The 21,232-nt window shown below is 37.2% G+C and overlaps 1 protein-coding gene across 4 annotated transcripts; it reads left to right on the top strand.

Annotated features, from left to right (window-relative positions):
- Positions 1-1,154: 1,154 nt before the first annotated feature.
- On the top strand, positions 1,155-20,162 carry il21r.1 (interleukin 21 receptor, tandem duplicate 1). 4 transcript variants are annotated; one of them, XM_046045836.1, is made up of 10 exons: positions 1,155-1,271; positions 2,420-2,641; positions 10,234-10,299; positions 10,581-10,689; positions 12,128-12,309; positions 12,622-12,755; positions 12,864-13,053; positions 13,271-13,358; positions 15,452-15,545; positions 18,423-20,162. In XM_046045836.1, exons 2-10 carry the CDS (start codon positions 2,632-2,634, stop codon positions 19,203-19,205), a joined length of 1,656 nt encoding a protein of 551 aa, XP_045901792.1. In that variant the 5' UTR covers positions 1,155-1,271; positions 2,420-2,631; the 3' UTR covers positions 19,206-20,162. The 4 variants fall into 4 exon arrangements, with proteins under 4 accessions (XP_045901792.1, XP_045901790.1, XP_045901794.1 ...); XM_046045834.1 differs by having other exon boundaries at positions 1,217-1,742; XM_046045837.1 differs by having other exon boundaries at positions 1,226-1,244.
- Positions 20,163-21,232: the final 1,070 nt, after the last annotated feature.

The raw sequence follows: 21,232 nt of genomic DNA on the forward strand, positions 1-21,232 counted from the left end.
ACAGAGACTCTCTGCAATGCAGCCTCACACAAAACTAAACATTTGCTTTTTATTCTGCATTTTTGCTATCTTGCCAAACACAATTTCCATACAGATGACATGTGAGGATCCATGAATAAAACAAACAAACATGACCTTACCTTTGTGTATTAAAAATTCAAGCTTCAGACTTTTGGGGAATTCATAAAACTACAGGTATTTATATTTAATAGTTTTGAAGACTTCTAAAACCATATAGCTATCAAAAAGATACATTTGTGTGTCACCTAATGGTTTGGATAGAAAGAAGTATTCAAACGACTGCATTAAATGTTAACAATTTGCCCTAAAATGCAAAGTATCAAAATTAAAACTGCACATTATGAATAATGACCTGATTCTTTTCACAGTGTTATTGTTAGGCCATGATCACTCAGGACACATTTCTAAATGCAGAGATCCATGTTTTCTCAGTTATTAACTCATTGCACACATGCACCTGCAAACCATGTGTTTGGTTTGCATATCATTTTGGGCAGCTTCTTCATACTCTAAATATGCAACACAAGGGGTTAATTTATTTTAACCAGCAAAAGGTTAACTTTTAACTAGGCTACATCCTCTGTATGGGATCAGTTCCTTGATCTGCCCGGAATCTGAGCAACAGAGTTTCAATCAGGAGAACACCACTTCCTTAACTGTAAGTATTTTCTTGATGTAATAAGCCTGAATGATCTATTTACTGTAAAGAAAAATCTTATTTTATGACTTTGAGCTTTAGTATTATAGCTATCTGTCAAATTTCACTGCATATAAAACATAGCCTATAAGGGTGTAGAATTAGGTGTGTCCCTATAACATCCAGAGACTACAGAATTGTCCCAAGCAATAGATTTTATCAAACAAATTAAAATATAAGCACTGTTGTCCATCCGTGTACAGTCAGTGTATTTGGTAAACAAACGGTCAGCAGCAAATTAGCGAGAGAACAACATTTGACTTTGATGTAGTCTGCAAACTACGTCGTAGTATTTGGGCCGCTGTTAAAAACATATCATTCTGAGATTTCGAGAATTAAGTCATAATATCAGTGTGTGTGGGGGGTGGGAGTTTTTATTTTTCGAGATTCGAAAATAAAGTTATAGAGTACTGTTTTCTTTAAAGCCTGACAAGCCTGAGATTAAGTAGCACTAACGTGATCACACCAGAGGTTGGCGCTGTGGGTTTACAACATCAAGTACAGTCGAAGAAGTCATCGTCAAGCTGTTAGTAAACTGTACTGCCTGCTGCAAGTGAGACGGTGTTTGATTTTACTTTTGTTTCTCAGTTAATAATAGCAAATCGTAGACAAGCAACATTTATTGGCTCCAATCAAAATATCCCGTTTATTGCGAGAAAAGGGTGCTACGCTAACAGTTAGCTAGCTATCAGTTAAAGGACAGTTGACGTTGAGAACATAACGTTATAGTCCCAAATGTACTACTCATGGACCGTATACAAAAAGGTACTACTGCGCTGTTACACAAGAAGGGGTTCTCGTTTTAATGCACCAAAAGTGGCAATTACGACTGTAATGGACTCCGGGTGGTGTACGAGATGGACAAGTGGAGACGAGCAATCTGAAAATAAACTGCAACTCCATCATCATCCAGTCTGAGATCACCATTTCAGACTGGTTCTCGTGACCGCTTAACGTTACTGATTCAAATCATGAGAGACAACGATGTGAAAACGAAATAAGCAACACATAACGGAGTTCCCCAGTGAGTATGCTTGGATAGCTGCTATAGCGCTTCTGCTTTATTCCCGTTACTGAAATTAGGTGTGTGTGTGTGTGTGTGTGTGTGTGTGTGTGCGCGCGCGCGCGCCAGTCAGTATTTCAACAATATTTATTTTAAAGCCTAGTAGTAATACTGGTATTCTCTTGGGGGACTGCTTTTCTTACCCAAAAATTTCATAAGATTCCATCCAGTCTTGTCAGGAAAGGCGCCTCTGAAAAGCCATATTGTATTCCACACATTAGATGAATTTAATATAATTTATTGTAATTTTTAAGTTTTTAATGTGGAGCAGATTTTTTAATGTGGAGCAGATTTTTAAAGCATGTTTAAGGTTTCATGGCAGGTTTGTAACACCTTTGAACCTGTTGGGTAATATCATCACCTCCATATCAGACCAGTAGTAGTAGTAAAGTAGATTTAATACAGAACTTTTCCCAGAACAAGTCACAAAGTACTTTACAAAAGTAAAATAATAAAGCCATAGGACTAAGAGACACCAATAAAATGAAAGCAACAACAAAGTGGAATCATTCACTGTTTGATATCCATTTTATTCTGAGAAAGGCTGTTGGTCTGATATGTCAATCTTCCCTCCCCTCATGAGAAGACATGGTCCTCTCTTTCTTCAGATACATCATTCTTTCTCTGTCTTGAAACAGCAATGCCCACATCACTGTCTGCAGAGTGGAGAAGAAGGCATTTCTTCAACCTTTGCATCTCATGTGGCGCTTCAGCAGCATAGATCTCCAATCCTCAAGTGAACACTGTGCACTCACATGGCTGCAGTGTAGCCATCCCTGTGGGAAAACCTGCCACTGAGACTGTCTACATCAAATGGGAGGTGTGCGTGAGAGGAGGATTGCAGAGTCTCATGAACAAAGGTATATTATCACTCACATTACACAACTCATTTCTAGCTGGAACTCAAAGTGTCCTAGTTTGTAGCTAACACTGTGTCTGTCATCATACCATTGTGCTTTAATATTGATTTCATTCTGCACTTGACAACTCGAGGTACTTGTGCTATACTTGAGTATTTTCAATTTATGAAACTTTGTACTTCTATGCCACAACATCTCAGACGCAAATATTTTACTTTCTTCTCCAATAAATTTGTCTGACAGATTTAGTTTCTAGTTACTTTTCAGTACAACTTCCTGTCCAATGAAAACCATGTATCTCTAAAATTGGATTTTAATCTTTCTGACAAACTTAAGAATTAAAGTTGACCTCCTATATTGTACTTCTGTGCTCCTCTATGGTAGCTTTGTATGATTCAAAGTTCCAAACAAAAATGTTCTATCTTATACTGGCACTTCGTGTAGGTCTTCATTTCAGCATCTGTCTACAAGCTGTAGATGCTCCTGTCTCTTTGAGACCCCCCTCCAAAGCCCGCTGTCTTCTGATTGGCCATTGTCTTATGTATTTACCAGTTTGCCGCAGGGATGGGGCTGCATGTTCCTTTGTGGACTGGCCAGCATTCTCTGCCTGGATATATGACCATGGCTTTGTTCGAAACGGGCTAAACTGTTGTCTCAGAAGGTGTCTAACAGGACAGCGAAGCATTGAATGTTATTCCAAACAGCTCAAACGATCTCTTCCTGTCTTGTAAGATGCCTTCAGACTGCCCCTGTAACGGCCGGTTTTCATCCTTGTGACGTCACAGGGATGAAAGCTAAATGCACCTCATATAACGCTCGCCAAGTGGCTAGTCCGACACGCCCTCTCAAACACCGGTGGAAAAACACTGAGCTGCAGCACACACCTCCTCTCCCTTCCAAACACTAGCTACCGTCCAGGCAGTCAATGGACATAAAGATGTTACTGTGATGTAGAGACAGAGCTCGGTTATAACTTTATGGATGAAAAATACTTTTGTTACAGGTTAATAACTCACCACTCGGAAACTCTTGCTCCAGTCCATGTAGGCTACAGCTAAACCGAAGCTGTTTACCGGCTTTTGGCAGACCCGCCCTTCTCTGCTTCTGATTGGCTAATAGTCCTTAACTAGGAACTGCACAGGTGCAACTCCCAACAAAGATCATTTAGAGACAAGATGTATCACTCCACAGCTAAAACGAAGCCTTCAACACAGGGTGAAAAGAGGAGCTGCAGCAATGTGCAGTATGACAAACAATATGGTGTTTTTTGAAAATTAAACCATGTAAACCTGTTCTGGTACAACCCATAAACGGGATTTTGGACCTGAAAATGAGCATAATACCACCTGTTTAAGCAATAGCTCACGACAGGCCGTTGTTCGGCCCGACACGAAGGTTACCAAGTATGGCAAAAAGAAAGTAGGCAGACAGATGCACTATAATTTGACTTTGTTTTATTTCATCAACAGACATTTCTTTATGAATACAAAAAGTAGTTCCACCAGGCTCCTGGTAGGCTACATAGTACATGACGGTTGCTAAGCAACATACATGAAAGACTAGAATTAAAAACTATTTATGTATAACTGTTTGCACGTTGCCGTTGCAGAGAGTATGTGTTGATGTCACTTCCCTTCCGGAACACGCTGGCCTGAGTGGCAAAACATCTGTTACCATGGCTGCGTTTAGCAAACTAAAAGCAGTCGGACTCGACAGTGATCCAGCTGTTTCCCATTTTAGATGTGTTTACTGTTTTATTGATTTATTTTAATTTTTTTAACGCACACACAAACACTTTGTGTTTTATTTACTTTATTTTATATATATATATATATATACTGTATGTATGTGTGTGTGTGTGTGTGTGTGTGTGTGTGTGTGTGTGTGTGTGTGTATATATATATATACACACATACATAAATAACACACACATATATAAATAATTATTATTACTTTTATAGTCATTAATGAACTGTTTAAAATTAATTGTTCTTTTGTCATTTATTTGTAGCTTTGACAATATTGTTGTTTTACATTCATGCCAATAAAGCTAGATTGAATTGAATTGAACTGCGTTCCACGACGTCACGCGCATACCCTCTGTTGTGCAGCCACAAAAAAGTGTCCAGCATCAGGAGATTGATTTTGGTAACTTATAATATGCTTGCTCTTATGTGCTGGCGGCCAGCAGAGCGTATATAATAACATAACGTAAATAATAACACTTTAATATTATTCCTACCATAAGGGGCGTAATTGCGTCTCTCCTTGAGCAATAGTCTTTTGAACAGGCTATTGAAACTTAAACTTTGCTGCAATATCGCAAACATCTGGGGCAAGTAGTGGAGTGCTGTGTGTGTGTGTGTGTGTGTGTGTGTGTGTGTGTGTGCGTGCGTTTTTGTGTGTGTGAGAGAGGGAAATGTTGAATCACGTAATAAGCAATGATTTCTCTCTTTCTCTGTCTCTCTCTCACTTTATTTATCTCTGCCGGTAAGATGCACATTTTAATACCAGGTGTAAATGGGGCGTGAGAACCCCCACGAAGCTCAGATTATAACTCAAACCCTGTTTGTGATCCGTGATACGGATATGTGCAAAGGAATTCATCGTCATACCCATTGTATCCGCTCATTATATCACTACTATGAACCAATCTGATTGGTTGATTTGAGCTACCCGTTTTATAATTTTAGTTTACACATATCTTAATAATCTGTCTCATTGTGAAAATGACCTTTGGTCTCATTTATAAACCAGTGCGTAGGATCCTTACTAAAATCCAACGAAGGTTGAGGTCAAGGGCAACTGGACGTGGTTGAAGATACTAGAAGACGTTTCGTCCCTCATTCAAGAGTCAGTTCTGAAGTAGAACTTGACCTCAACCATCGTTGGATAACTATGTCCTGGATGACTGAGAACCTTCACAGACATCCTTACTAAAAGTGTATGTGCGTAAAAACAAAAAAAATGGCTTGTGCCAAAATAAAGACTCATAATACCTTGCCTACAGTGAGTTCATCAAACAGACCAGTACTTGAAATATAAAAAAATAAGTGTTTAGATCTAAAGGTGAAGGCAAAAAACTAATTGCACCCAACCTCCAGAGCGTGGCTGCTACTGGTGGGGAAGGTGTGCCGGGTGAGGTGACTGGAGGAGGCAGAGTGTGTGCGGCAGCCACCGCAGTGTCTCAGGGTTTTATGAAAACAAAATCATTCTGGGTGGTACATATATGGTATATGCATAGCATTAGAAGGAATTATTAAAAACTACTGACACTCCAGTTCTGCAATTCTTTCATGCTATTTGATATCTTGGATCCTCAACCAATGACGATAATTTTATCAGTTTACCTAGTTCATTTGGTTGAGGTGAACAGGAAAAACTATTGACACTCTGTTCTGCAGTTGTTTAGTCTATCTGATGTATGCAACAGTAATAAATGAGATCCCTGGTCAAAATGGCATGAGCAATATTAATGTCCCCTCCAATAGAGATATACTAAACCTTAGTTAGCGTTAGAAACAAAAGATCCAGTTTTGAGAACAGGTGACACAAATGCCAAAAACTCCAAAAGTTGTTGTATTAACTCTTAATATAATCACCAAAATTACATACGTACATTTAAAGAGAAAATGCTACTGTGAAAACCTCCTCAACAACAACTTTCTTTTTAAACACTGAATGAAATCACAAGTTCACATCTGCAGTCATTTAGTGGAAATAAACAAAATAATAGCAAATATTTAAGGAAGCCTGTTCTTCATATTTTGCCTGTCATTTACATTAAGCCATAGTCTTTCATCCACATCACACCTAAGAGAGATTTATATTTTAGACTGAACTGCTGCTGCTGCAGTAGACTGATGGAACCTCACACTGTCCAATATGACACTGAAAAAACACTTAGTTTCCCACACCCTTACATCACAGCTGCAAATGGGACACTTTCTGCTTCCATTTTTTATTTTCATTTTTTTTACTGTCTGTACAGTAATGTAACCAACCTGGCGTGTCCCTTCATACTGATTACAGTGAAAGGTTTTGTACATCTTATGTGTGTTCTGAAACTGAGAATATTGTCAGAAGACTGTCAGGTGAAATCTGTTCTCAGTCTGCACTTGTGTTACACCACTCTTTTTTCATGTCTGTTTAAAGAACCAGATATCATTTAAAGTTAAGTAAATGCCTTTGCAGTCTATTCAGTAGCACATCAGAGCAATTGAGAAGATCTGTAAACTGCAGCAGGTTCAAGTTAAACCTCTTTTACAGTGATCTCTAATGGCAGTGAAGACACAGCAGCTGCATAAAGGTGCATGTTGGTTCTGAGGTCACAAAAATTGGGTTTGAAAAAGGGGAAATGTATCATCTCCATTGAATCCATCCTAGTTATTAGCCACTGTAGAGCAGGCTGCGACTAATGATTATTCCGCTAATTATTTTGTTAATGAATAAATTAATTAATTAATAGCGATTAATCACATGATTTCCTTGTAATTAATCGCATTGTTACAGGTAAAATTGAATAATGAATTCTAAAGTAGTGTATTGTGCAATTTTAATTTACTGCTATATACACAAAAGTGCAATAACATGTGGTTTGCAAACACTTTAAAGGAAGTTTTTCCTTGCCTCTGTCGCCTAGTGCTTGCTCTTGGTGGGAACTGTTGGGCTTCTGTAAATAGCATCATAGAGTACGGTCTAGACCTGCTCTTTTATGAAAAGCGCTGTGAGATAACTGTTGTTGTGATTTGGCACTATATAAATTGAATTGAATTGAATTTACCAGCAGTATTCCCTTTACACAGTAGCAATAAAATATAACATTAATGTAATCAAATCAAATATTAAACCAAAGCTATTTGCCACTGCCAGGGCGTTATCTTTTATCTAGCTTGTTAAAACAAATTACCATCAGAGTCCAGTTTTCTTGTTTTTTTTTGCTGAACAGGTTGGTTGGGCGGGGTCGGTGTGTGTGAAACGACCATTTGGTTTGGGGTCTCAACGTACACAAGCCATGCATCAGGCCTGCAACGTTGTTTCAAGTGATTTTGCCGGGTGTTACAGTGTGGGCCCACTGATATTTGTTACAGTTAAAGTGCATTTGTAGTGAACTGTGGTATTGTTATCTTGCTACAGAACTACTGAATTACCTCAGATCCTGTGTGAAAGGAGGGAAACTTGAAATGTGATTTATTGTATATTGCACCAATTGTTTATTTTGCATTAATTTTATTAAATATTTTTCCAACGAAGAGAACTTATTTAATCATATACCAGAGTGGTGTTTGATTGTTTTATTTGAAAGCCAGTTATCATATTTGAGTTTTACATTTTGACTACATGGGAAGTTAAGATAGTTGACACTAGCCAACAGCAGTCTTAGAAGTTACAGTTGTGAGTTTTCTCGTCCGACATTTCAGCTTTTTGGCGGCGAAAAGCATTCTGGGAGATCTGGCTATCCGAAGTCCACACAAGTCACCACCGATGCAGGCTCGGTAAAACGGGCGGAGCAAGAACACATTCGGGTATTTGACTGTATTTGGCTAGATGCGGACTTTGGAATTGGAACAGTACTTTGGCTGCGACTCATGATGTTTCACAAGTCCACAAGAACACCAGTACAGAAAAGCACGCAGATTGAGAAACAGTCTGAGTTTCAGTGTTGATATTAAGCAACTATATTCTAAAAGAACTCAGGGCCCAGCCCAAACTTACTTTCTAAAGGGTAGGAACATTGCACTAATCCATTTGAGAAGCTGGGACTGTCAATTGTTTGCATTTTGCTTGAGAAAACACTATGTTAATTGACATATCGTTGTGGCTCTGTGGTGCAGCTCCTGGAGACCTAACCCAGTTTTAAGATCAGTGTCTTGCTCAAGAGCAATGGCAGGAACAGCTTTACAAAGGTGGTATTTACTGTTCAGTTTGTGCTTTTGTGACAAACCATCACCTCCAAAGTGGTCCAAAGCACTGCAGGTGCAAAGCTTTGTGGTATTTTTGTGTTAGAGTGGCATTTGGCTTTGACTTATATTGATACAATGACATTAAATGAGATGTGTCTGTACACCTACTTGCTGATTTGAATACTACCACAAAGGCCCACCCATTGTACAAAACAAAAGCTGTTATTTTGCAGTAATAAAGTTTAAATGGCAGGATTCTTACAATTCAGCTTCTGGTGGATGCCGTGTAAATCTAGCTCAAAATGCTCTGAGTTAATAACATTTAAGCTAACTTTAAATGACCTTGACCTTAATTAGTGACCTCTGAGGGGCTCCACAACATGATTATGACTCATTTAGTGCCAAACAAGACACTGCTGGAAATGACTAAAAACCCCTGATAAACTGCTATTATATCCATGTAGGTGTGTGATAAGGGTCTTCTAAAAGTATCATATCTCCTGTGTCAGTGTTTAGAATCATCTCAGTACTGAAAGCTATATTGGTCGTGTTTTGAGTAAATGTTAAAAATTATATGAGTAAGGAGGTGCTTTGTAATAATGAAGACATTTTTGACAGTCAGTAGAACTTCACTTGGTGAAGAAAAGGATGCTTAAAGTTCATCAATGTCTATTTTTATGTCATTTCCTCAACTGAAAATTTATTTAACATGTAAAAAAAGAGAATTATTTGTATTCCTTTATGTAGCTGTCACAAATATGATGGCTTAATTATTATGTAGAAGATCATTTCAGTTTCCTGTTGACTTTTTTTTCTTCTGGTTAGCTTTTGCATATTCATAGCAGCAGCGTGGATGTGGTGGGAAGGCACCACACAGACACCGCTCAAAGGTCTGAAACCACATCCTTAGTCACACCACTCATGATGACGCCTTTGCTATGACATTGTTCCATTAGACATTCTCACACAGACATCAGTGCATTAGTGACTCCGTTGGCTTGTTGACTGATTAATTGGCAGGGTTTTTCATTTTAAAAAAAGGTAGGTTGGTCGATTCTTTAAACATATTAGAAATGAGAACAAAAAATGTTGATGAAAATTAAATTTTTTTTAAGATGTAAGCTGGTTTAAGATAAAATTTGTTATTTATTTAATTACCTTTTAATTCTGACCAGTAAGCATTGATGTTCTTATACTGATGTATTTAATTATTGATGTTTGCTAATCATAATGTTGACTACATCTGAGATTGTAGATAGACTTATTTGATAACTAACTAACCATTGTCCTAAATTAGCAGCAAATCCCACAGGAAGGCTGACTCTTTTCCCCACGTTTAGTTGTAGTTTGTTTTTTTGTTGTGTTCTTTTTGGGGGGGGGGCCTCAAAACAAATTTAAAACAAATATATCTGTGTTTGGTTTCAGCAGCTGTGTTCCTTCTGTCTGAACAGTGGCTGATAACCTGTCAGTCAGTTCTCAATCAATAGTGACATACGCCCATTCGTTAGAACGCTCTCATTGGTATTAAATTATGCCACCAAAAGAGAAACACATTACATAGCTCTTCTGGGAATACTGTTTCATACACATTTCGCTGAAGTGGTGTGCTTTTAACAAAAGAACGTCTTATCTATTTATCTTGTACCTATCCGTGACCATCAGTGTGTCATCTGTATTTTTCCACTACAGTCCCCATGGCTCTGAAATCTGTGCTCTTATTGCTGCTGTGGGACCTCCATTTGTTTATTTATGGTGGTAAGTTGGCTTATCTAATATCTGTTATCTTCTTGTATTGATATGAATTTCTAAAGGCAGTTCCCCACTTAAAGTACTTAATTTAAGATGAACCTAAACTCTTGTACATTGTTATGTGATTGTCTTAATGGCACGGCCACGTTTTCCTTGAAAATTAGATTCTTGATGTCAGTGAGATTGCCTTGGTAAAATCATTTAAAAGACTAGACATCCGTAGAGCACGAATGTCATATTTAAATGCAGCGTTGTATATTTAACCGCACGTTTCTTTTCTGTCGCAGTCACTTCTTTGTGCAAAGTCACCTGCTCAACAGACTACAATGTCTCATTGAACTGTTCCTGTGCAGGCTCTGTGCCAACACATCCTGTCATCCTAGAAGTCAAGTGCAGGTACAGGTTGTCTTTAGTCTTGCTGTTAATCAGTGTGCTTTATTGTATGTTGGTGCATTATACAATATGTGACTTCATCATAGCAATGGTAATCTGGGAGCTAGCTGTTGGTTTTACCCTCTAAATTACACATTATCATGACAGTATCACCTGCTTGGGTCATTTTGAATATTGTGCTCGTAACAATTTAATAGATGTTATGACGACAGTTGTTCTTGCCGTGTTGGAAACTTTTGAATATGGCATTGCATCAGAAGGATTGCTCTGCTCAAATGGAAACACTGCAGGGTGCTGAAGAGACCGCTTGCATGAAAGTATTTCCATCCAAATATTTTCAATAGTAACACCCTTCACTGATGTCTGAAATGTAAAATGTAAATTCAATAACAGTGGGCTACATGCATGCATGCCATTGATTGTACTTTACATTAAAGTATAACATTAACAAACATCTTTTAGAAGGATTTCTTAAATTTGAATATTTAAGTATTGGAACCAAGATATGTATCTAGAGGGTGAAAGTGCTCCCTGGTGGACAAATTATGTAAAGATGATACAGTTTCTAAACTACTGCGAAGACTTAACTAACAACTATTTTGATAATCAATTCATCGTTTGAGTCATTTTTCAATTAAAAATGCCAAACAATCACTGGCTCCAGCATCTCAAATGTGAGGATTTGATGCTTTTATTTGTCATATACGATAATAAATTAAATATGTTTGGGTTTTGTACTTTTAATCAAAATAATTATTTGAATACTTCACCTTTGGCTACTGGAAATTATAACAGGTTAGACGGATTTTTCTGACTTTTTTCTTTTTTAACGTCATTGAGAAACTATTCTGCAGATTAATAATAATAATAATAATAATGATAATAAAAAAATAACATAATAAATTAAATTAATATAAGTTTTGGCCAGTTAATTTATTGTCCTGAGCTTTTAACAGCTCCATACATGGAGAGGGACTTATGTGAAACACACTTACAAGAAGCATTACTGTGAGATATTTAATGTTCTTTCTATGACGGGTAAAAAAGTAAACAACACCAAGCTTTGCTTTTGTCCCTCTGATGTGTTTTTGCCCTAAACAGACATTGATGATGTGAATTGAAGCTCTTTATATACCTGCGCTGCATCAGTCTTGCTCTAAAACAACATCAAAATGAAACTACAACCCTTGGTACTGAGATGTCGACTTGTGTCACAGGGCATTACTGATTATAACACACTCTTTAAATGTAAATGTACTTTTATTTGTCACATACACATACATGTTGCAATATCCATCCTCTGTATTTAATCCATCCCTCATGGAACAGCGGGCAGTCGCTGTGCAGCACCCGGGAACCAACTCCAGATCTTATGTCAGTGTTTGGTCAGTGCACTGACTGAAGAAACCTAACATGTTTTTGATGTCTTTATCTGTTGTAGTGATGGACAACTTAATGTTACTGGCAGCTGTGAAGTAACACCGCTTCAATCCTGGTGCATAATGTATCCGGAAATGCTTGAGGACGTTGCATCCATTGGAACAATGTGTACTGCCAGTCAACAAGGTGATCATGTATTAATGAATGCCAGTGAGTCATCCAGCTGGGCATTGAGTGATGTTGGTAAGTTAAACTGATAATAACTACGTGATTTGACATTTCAGTATTCATATTCATTTCTGCTGAACAGATTGGAGGATAACACAGAAATTAAAAAAGGTCACAGACAACAGCATTTTCTGTATTGTTTTTTTTAAAGTTCAGAGAATCCAGAGATGGCAATAATCATACTTGCAACTTTCCCAACTTACCCCAATTGTCGTTTGGCAACGCCCACCCACCTGCTTTACCCTTGTGGCGTAGAGCATTCTTGGCATACACTCATTTTCAATTTCATAATATTCCCCATGTCCCCATGGGACTTTACTTTCACAGTGAAACCTCCGCCTCCTTTCAATGTTCAAGTGACAAACACTGACGGATTCTACAACATCACCTGGAACTATGACCCACCTGAAGACTGTCTCACTTACACTGTCCGCATAAGAGAAAGCAAAGACTTGTCAAAGGTAATACATGAATAAAATACCAAAACACAAACTGGAATTGGACTTTAGAGGTGTTTCTACTGACGACTCCCATGCAAAGCTGTTCTGTTTTTAATTCCTTTCTGACAGGATCCAGCTTATTCCCTGTTAGTGGAACAAAAGCACATTCTTTTAGACCCTAAGAAGCTGCAACCGCGTGTCAACTATACGGTGGATGTTCAGGGCAAATACTGTCCTGGGTTTCTCTATGCGGGTCCATGGAGTGAGTGGAGTTCCACTGCAGAATGGAGGACTACAGGAACTTCTGCAGAGATTGAAGGTAGAGGAGCATTGTACATTTCAGCCTATATGAATTTGTCTTCAAATTCAGTCTAAATCAGACTATTGAGGCCAGTCACAAACGTTATTTTGTTGTGTTTTTATGCTTCACATCATCATACAAGTGTGTCTTTCTGCACTGATCCATCATACAAACATTTCAGAAACAGGACAATTGTTTCTCACTGCATACTTTATACGTTATTTCTCCTTTACAGGAAGTAAGGGATTTTGGTGGTGCGTGCCCATTTTGCCTGTTGTGCTCCTTGTCCTTGCTCTCCTGTTGCTGGGTTATTTACAAAAAACGTGAGTACTGTAAACACTGGAGTTACTTTCTTTTTCTACAAGTATTCTCAGTACTCAAAATGTCTCTTGGTAAACATTTCAATGGTTCGCATTTTTGTGTTCAAAATATTTTCCAAAATATGTCTGGGTTTGCCACTTCATAATGTTTATGCTTCATTTATGTCTTTTTATTTCAAACTGGTGGTTTGATGTTAATTGATTACTACCAGCTTTTGGAGAAACTTGCAACAATTAATATATTTGGACTCAACAAACTTCTAAAATTATAGAAATAAGACCTGCAAATCGTATTAAAGGTCATATTTCCTTTGAATTTACACATCTGCATTCATTGCACAGACAAAAAACATTGCAATGTGAAAGCAAAGTCAGTCTTAATAAGGTCAGCAACATGTTGCTTCCAGTAAATGATTAGCAAAGCTTCTCACTGCTTCGATTTACACTTTCCTGGCATCACCTCCCACATATAGAGAAACCACTGATGTGCTGTATGTGCAGCGACACATTGCACTGAAATGGCTGGCAGACATAGGAAGTCATGCAGAGCATCAGTGTCAGAGAACTGAGAACACCTCATTTATTAAGGGCACACGGTTACAAGGGAAAAAAACAAGCTTAATTAAGTATATAAACTTAGCACTTGCACTATTTTCTGTTTCCATCCATTTTAAAGGATGAGATAAGAAGATAACTTCTGTGAGCTATAATGATTTCAAGTGGTTTTGGTTCAGTGCACCGCTTACATAAGCACTTCACAGTGAATCTCATTAGCTGTACCAGCAGTTTGCATATTTCTTGGCAGACATTAGTGATATTCAACCCGTTTGGGAGGTACACTGAGCTAAAACTCATCCCACCTCCATGAAGGTTTTTAATGTTCCATTTTTGTTGAATCTGTTTTAGAGCGATTTTATAGTAATTTGGGAGGCTGCAGTTTGTGGTGCTGTGAACTTGTAATACTTGCAGGTGTTTTTCAATATTTTGTCCACTGCTTTTATGTCAATGAGGGCAGGCAAAATATTAGAAGCATCTGTCAGATTAACAGCTATCCAAATTGCAGCCAACAAAATCACCATGATGTTCAATCAACATCTCTCTGAAACAGCCTCAACAAAAACATGAACATTATAACCTTCGTGAAGGCAGGACTTATCGCAGTATTGTTGAATACAGTAGCATACAGTTTATTGTCCCTGTGTCCCAACAGGCAATCCTACTAATAATAACAATAAACAACACAAAAATAATAAGCATGACATGCATCAGAAATCATCAGAAATACAGCAATAAATATTGTCCCGCTATTCTAACAAAACAGGCCGCCTTGTTTTTGTTTGTTTCTTTGTTTGTTTGCTGGCCACAGTCAGCTTATCATGCCATAAGATGATTTAACACAAATAGGCTCTCTATCAGGCTGCAGTAGTTCTAGCTAGTTTCAGACTTATTCATACAACACTCAAAACTATCTTGCCAGTGGAGCAAAATGGGTGAAAACACTGCAAGTTAACATATAAATGATACAATAGGGGCATGCCATAGTATGTGGACAATCGTGACGTCAAATACTTTCAAAGCATTGAGTATAAAAGTTATATATGAGCAGCAGACTGCTGTATGATGTTAGGGTTGCGACATTGGGATAAAAAGTTTTTAATGATTAAATAAGAGATAAAGTTAAATCTTCTGTGAGCAGATCTCCACACACTGTGACATGCTGATCAGTTGAAGAACATTCTGCTAAAGTTGTTGACAGTAAAGTGGGTTTTGCCTGTTAATGTAAAGGAGATTCGCATTCTGTACCTCTCAATAAATTGTTCTATTAAGTCATGAATGTTTAGAATAGTTTTTAGATGTGACTTTGACTCATGACTAGCTTTGTACTGTGTCATAATTCTTATGAAATCCATTTGTACTATCAGCATTACTGTTGATGAGATAAAAAGCTGTATCTTTAATCACAAATAAAATTTTGCACAAGTCATATACCGAAAACCGAATGACCTCAGCAAAAGTGACATTAAATTATAAATGTACCATTATTTTTCATTTTCTATTTCCGTTGTTTTTCTGAAATCATTTTAAATTTATTTCAGGTACTGGCAGAAAAAATTCCAGCTGATTACATACATCCCCAGGGCAAATGATTTTTTCAAGCCCCTTTACCACAACTATGGAGGGAACTTCAAGGTAAGAGAAAGCAAAACAAACTCGGCTCACTGGGCTTTGTGTGTAATTTCTAAATTGGTCCAGCAGGTGTTGCCCAAGAGGGGACTTTCAGCACATCTGGACCCGTTTGATGGGACTTTCCCTTGACTTACATTTAAGGGCCCTCTTGATGTGAATGACTCAGTCTGCAGGGGCTTTAAAAGGCTTTTCGTTTTTCATCTGTCTGAACCTGCAGTGGGTAGATATTTGTGTATGACAGCCCGACCTGTTCCAGCCCCAGTGGAAAATACCCCCGGTACATCTATTTCATATCTTTGATGTGTCATTGTGTCAGTTTTTCACTTGATAGGGGCACAGAGTGAGAATTATATATGTAAATAATGTTTCTGTCCTTTGACACCCAAGGATAGACTGATTTTATTTTCAACAAAATATACTCCCTATATATATATGTAAATGTATATGTGTGTATATATATATATGTGTGTGTGTGTGTATGTATGTATGTGTGTGTGTGTGTGTGTGTGTATGTATATATATATATATGTATATATATATATATATATATATATGTATGTATGTGTGTGTGTGTGTGTGTATGTATATATATATATATATATGTATATATATATATATATATGTATATATATATATATGTATATATATATATATATATATATATATATATATATATATGTGTATGTGTGTGTGTGTGTATGTATATATATATATATATATATATGTATGTATGTATGTATGTGTATGTGTGTGTGTGTGTGTGTGTGTATATGTATGTATGTGTGTGTATATATATATGTGTGTGTGTGTATATGTATGTATGTATGTGTGTATATGTATGTATGTATGTATGTATGTATGTGTGTGTGTGTGTGTGTGTATATATATATATATATATATATATATATATATACAAAATCAGTTTTTCTGGCTTCAGGCAGTAAAACAACTTTTGACCAACTTCATTGATAGATCTGAGTGTTGCTGGCTTACATTGTGTATCACAATAATATCAGTATCCTCAGGAGTGTAGACATTGTTTGGTATTGGTCAGTTTTAGCAGAGTGAGAAAAATAAATGCCTTTAACGTCATCATCTAGTCCTCTACTTTTTACGGCTCTTAAGAGTTTTGTGTTTAAATATGGTGTCAGTTAAAAACACCAATAGTCATCCTTATGATATCATTATATTATATGTATTGGGGTATTCTGTCAATACATATTTTGATATTTGATTTTGTCATTCCTGGACAGACTGTTACTTCTCATGCTAGCTCAACCAACCCATTAGCTTGAGATCTGTGTGCAGTTACAAACATTGGTCAGCAGAGTGCGCTACTGAAGCAAAAAAGGATACATGGATCAAGAGCAGAAGTCCTTGTGAGATAATTAAATAGTTGTACTTTTTTCAACTATGCCAAATGTGCCATGAGGAATATGTTGTGCTATAATTATATTAAATTCAAAATACTCTGTCCCTCAAGGCAAGGCAAGCTACAAAAAATTCATTCAAAATAATGCATAGCTGATGACATTGCATATAAAATATAAAAGGTTTTAAATTTAGTTTCATATTTGCATTCTTCTGCACAGTATGTGAACCTGGTGCAATAATAGGTGAGAGTGAAACATGTGTAGTGCTTTGTCATAGTTGCAGGCCTTTTTAGACATTTCATCTGTTGTATTTGTACTCCACACATCTTCAGGATTACTGCAACAGACTGACCTGCACTTTCTAAGATATTATTTTTCTAGTTTGACTGCACATACATCTTATGCTTGTGGTGTAGACGGCTTGCATTTTCTCAGCAGATCAGAGACTAGTCAGTGATGCTGATGAGCTCTGTACCTCAGGATGTGGTGGCCTTTGCATAAAGAAACTGATTCATTCTTATCTGGCCATCACCTTGCCGAATGGAGGATATAGGTGCCTGCATATGTTGATGTAGATTTGTGAGGAGAGTTACACATTAGTGCATCAAAGTACAAATCACAATTATACCAGAGTTCATTTCAAGATGGAGTTAATCCTTGCACTCTGTCCATTTAATGCTTATCAACTTAATTTATATCTGACTGCAGAAAATCCTCTGGTTTGATGCCTAAAGTAACAATAAATGTTTTTACCGAAAATTGTATTATTGTTCGAAAAATATACACAAACGTTCATACACTCAATATTAATTAGAACATTATATGTCTTTACTTCATGCACAGCATGACATATTTTCCTATACTTTAGTGTTATGTTTTGCATGTACTGGGCTAATTATTAGATGTATATGGACCTTTACAGTAGTAGGTAAATGTTCATGTGTCCTGCTGAGCACAATGAAAGTAATAAATATGTTTAGGTACTTGCCCTGGTGTCTTAACACACACTACAAAGAAGTGTTAGATAGTGGTTTAATGCATACTGAAAAAAGATTAGATAAAGAGTAGGTTCTCCCCTTTACAAAAGTGTATAATGATGACCTCATGCACTTAGTTTTTGAATGTACATATAGAAAAGGTTTTTACACTTTGGTGCTAAAAAGTAAGCTGCAGCCAACAGCAGCATAGCTTAGCTTAAAGACTGGAAGTATGGAGGAACAGGAAGCCTGGCATTATATCTTACTTGTTAATCCATACTTAAACTGAAGTGTAAACATGAGAAGTTGTGTTTTTACTGTGAGGTGTTAGCTATAACTAATTCCTGATTGGCCCAAGACCCAGGCTAACAGTTTCCCCCTGCTGCTTTATGCTAAGCTACCTGTTTTCAACTTTCTCATCTCTCTCAGCAAGAAAGCAAATAAACTCTTCCGTTAAACATTCATAGACCAGTGTTACCATTTATTTGTGCCAATACTTAAATTAATGTCTTTCATTTGCTCTGTTGCAGGAGTGGGTGAAGCCTGTATTCAGCGAGTATGATTACCTGAAGATCAACTCGCATGTTCAGATGATGAGTGAGAAGCAGCACGACGTCCTCCAATGGGACAATGAGAAACAAAGCTGCAGCAAGGATAACCAGATGAAGCAAGGTGGCAATTTCCTCCATATGCTGCAGTCTCACAGCAACTCGCTGCTGCTGTTCCAGGATGGTGGCAGTTTACAGGGCACCGGTCACTCTACCGGACACATCTCCATCCATACTGTTACCCTGTCTGGAGAAGAAGAGCTTGAGGACGAAGTCGTGTCACAAAGCTCTGTTAACACCCTCAGAAGTTACCAAGATGGAGAAAGCTTTGGTTCATTTGAAAAAGACAACAGAGAACACGCTGGCTATGATTTAGAGGAACCTCAGATGTCCAGGATGGACAGACAAAGTGGAAGATTATCACATCATGAAAACCAAATATCCAATGGCTTATCAGTGGAACGTATAAACTTTCAGCCACGTGTCCAGCTTAATGAACCAGAGAGGGTATCACTTGACTCATTCGCCTCAAATGAGCAGTCAGAAGACGGCTACCCTCACGTGGACTTGGACACCATGGACAGTGGTTTTGGAGAGTGCAGCAGCCCTGGAGCCTCAGACTCAAACATTGCAGAACAGATAGATTCAAATTTATTTCATGAGCACAAAAGCTCAAATTCTAACTACGTCAAGCAGTGGATGATATGTAGCACTATTAATGAAGACTCCAGCAACTCAGAGAACAAACTCCACGAAACACAGTGATTACCGCTGCTGGTGTATTGCCACAATCACAGTTTGTAGTGCTGTGGGACACACATTTCAAAGATGGATGTTATTGTTGACATTTCCAGAAAATGTACTTTGATTAAAAGTTAAATGGAAGTATCTGCTCAGTACATAATCCTGAATATAATGTCCATCTTGAAATGTTTTAGTTGTGCACTTTGTACTATGTATATAGTCAGATATTTTTGTATTTAAAACAAACATTTGTTATTGTGTTTGTGTTTGTATTTGTTTTTAAAAGACGATTGAATGAGAGAGGAGAGATTTGGTTGAAGAGAGAGATGGATGACATGGAGAACACCAACGTAATGCTTGTATTTTTCAGTGTTGAATTATATTAAGGACATCAATTATTAATGGATCATTTAAAGACAGAAAAGGGAAATGGAATAAAAAATCACATGTTATGATCTTTTCATTCTTTAGTTTTTTTTATATTTGAATGCTAATTGAATTAATCAACTTAAATTTAAAACTTTTTTTAATGTATCAAATTATTAATAGATCATAATAATGCACCGAGAAAGGCTATAGTATTTAGATGGGCCACTCCAGACTCCATTGACATTCAACATGGGACAAAATGTTGCATATTGCTTTGATTTACACTGCCGGAGGATGCTTTTTGCCATTTATATCACTATATACGGTACACAGCGTCATATTATCGTGGTGTACATGCTTGATTAGCTTGTACTGTCACACCAGCATGCACACTGCATTATCAAGATTTCTGATAATGTCTGCTTTCCTTGCACATGCATTTTGTCGGTAACCACTGTAACCATCCGTTCTGTTTTGTGCAATGTCAGTAAAAAGAGCAAACTTGGAGCAACTTATTATCATCTGTAAACAATCATTTCTCTGGTCTTGACCTCATTCATTGGAGGAAAGTGGAGAAACATACTACAAGGATAAACACTGACAAAAATTTGATTTTTTCACGTGTTTTCTTTTCTAGGCTCCCTGTTGTGTATTTTTCCTAATTTAGGCTATTGCCGTTATAACTTTACATCAGGATATTTATACATTTGTCAGGCTTTGGTGAACATCGCTAACTGATCATATCTAACATTGTAGAGTGTCTGAAGGTGGATTTTCCCCTACTCAAATGGCTCCTGATGGTAGCTGTAGTGGGAGGGGGAAGTGCAGTTAATTTTCTTTCCAAGTCCAGAGTTTCCCTGACAGTTAATGGGCTCATAATGTTGATTGTTGAAATCTGTGGTTTATTTTACCCAGCCAACACCAATGTCCTTTTACCAATCCTTTTACAACCTTCTGACCCAATTAGAAAGAGCTGCACATAGAAGTAAAATCTATATTCACATATTCTGTAAGTGCAGTTATATATTTTGTTTAGAGTTTGATATTACATACTGTATCTGTATTACATCACATGGGAATGAAATTAAATAGTGAGTATGAAGATAAGGTGCTGAATTTCAGCTTTAAGACGACAGTAGCAGGTTTCCAGTCATCATTGAATTTTTGTGGCTCATGAGCGTGCCACACAAGCCGACAAGGCAAACATCAACTAATTGGTTTTGGGAGAGATAAAAAGTATAAATGTAGCTTGGCTATGAATGCATATCGTCAAGCAGTCTGGTGTCTGTTTCGTTCATGTTTATCTTGTGCTCTGGCTTCTGATTTTGTAAATATTATAGCAAATGAATGTAAAGAGGGTCTTCTGGTGTCAAACTCACACATCCAAGTGAAGTAACAATAGGCAAAACACTTATTTGAGTGGATGGAGACTTAAATTATTGGGTCTGTGCATTGAATGTAATATAAAAAACACTGCACTATCAAGTATCATTTTAATAGTCAGCACTCAGAGACCTGGAAGACTTGACTTTGATTTGCAGCATAACACTTCAAAGAATGTGGCAACATTATTTTATTATTTTGTGGTTTTAGTATATCAGCAATGAGGAAATAACTGGACAAAGTGCATATCAATAATATTATAATTGTAATAATTATTTTGGCCTTGACATGTAATC

Source organism: Micropterus dolomieu, linkage group LG03 (genome assembly GCF_021292245.1).
Source record: "Micropterus dolomieu isolate WLL.071019.BEF.003 ecotype Adirondacks linkage group LG03, ASM2129224v1, whole genome shotgun sequence".
Taxonomy (NCBI): Eukaryota; Metazoa; Chordata; class Actinopteri; order Centrarchiformes; family Centrarchidae; genus Micropterus; species Micropterus dolomieu.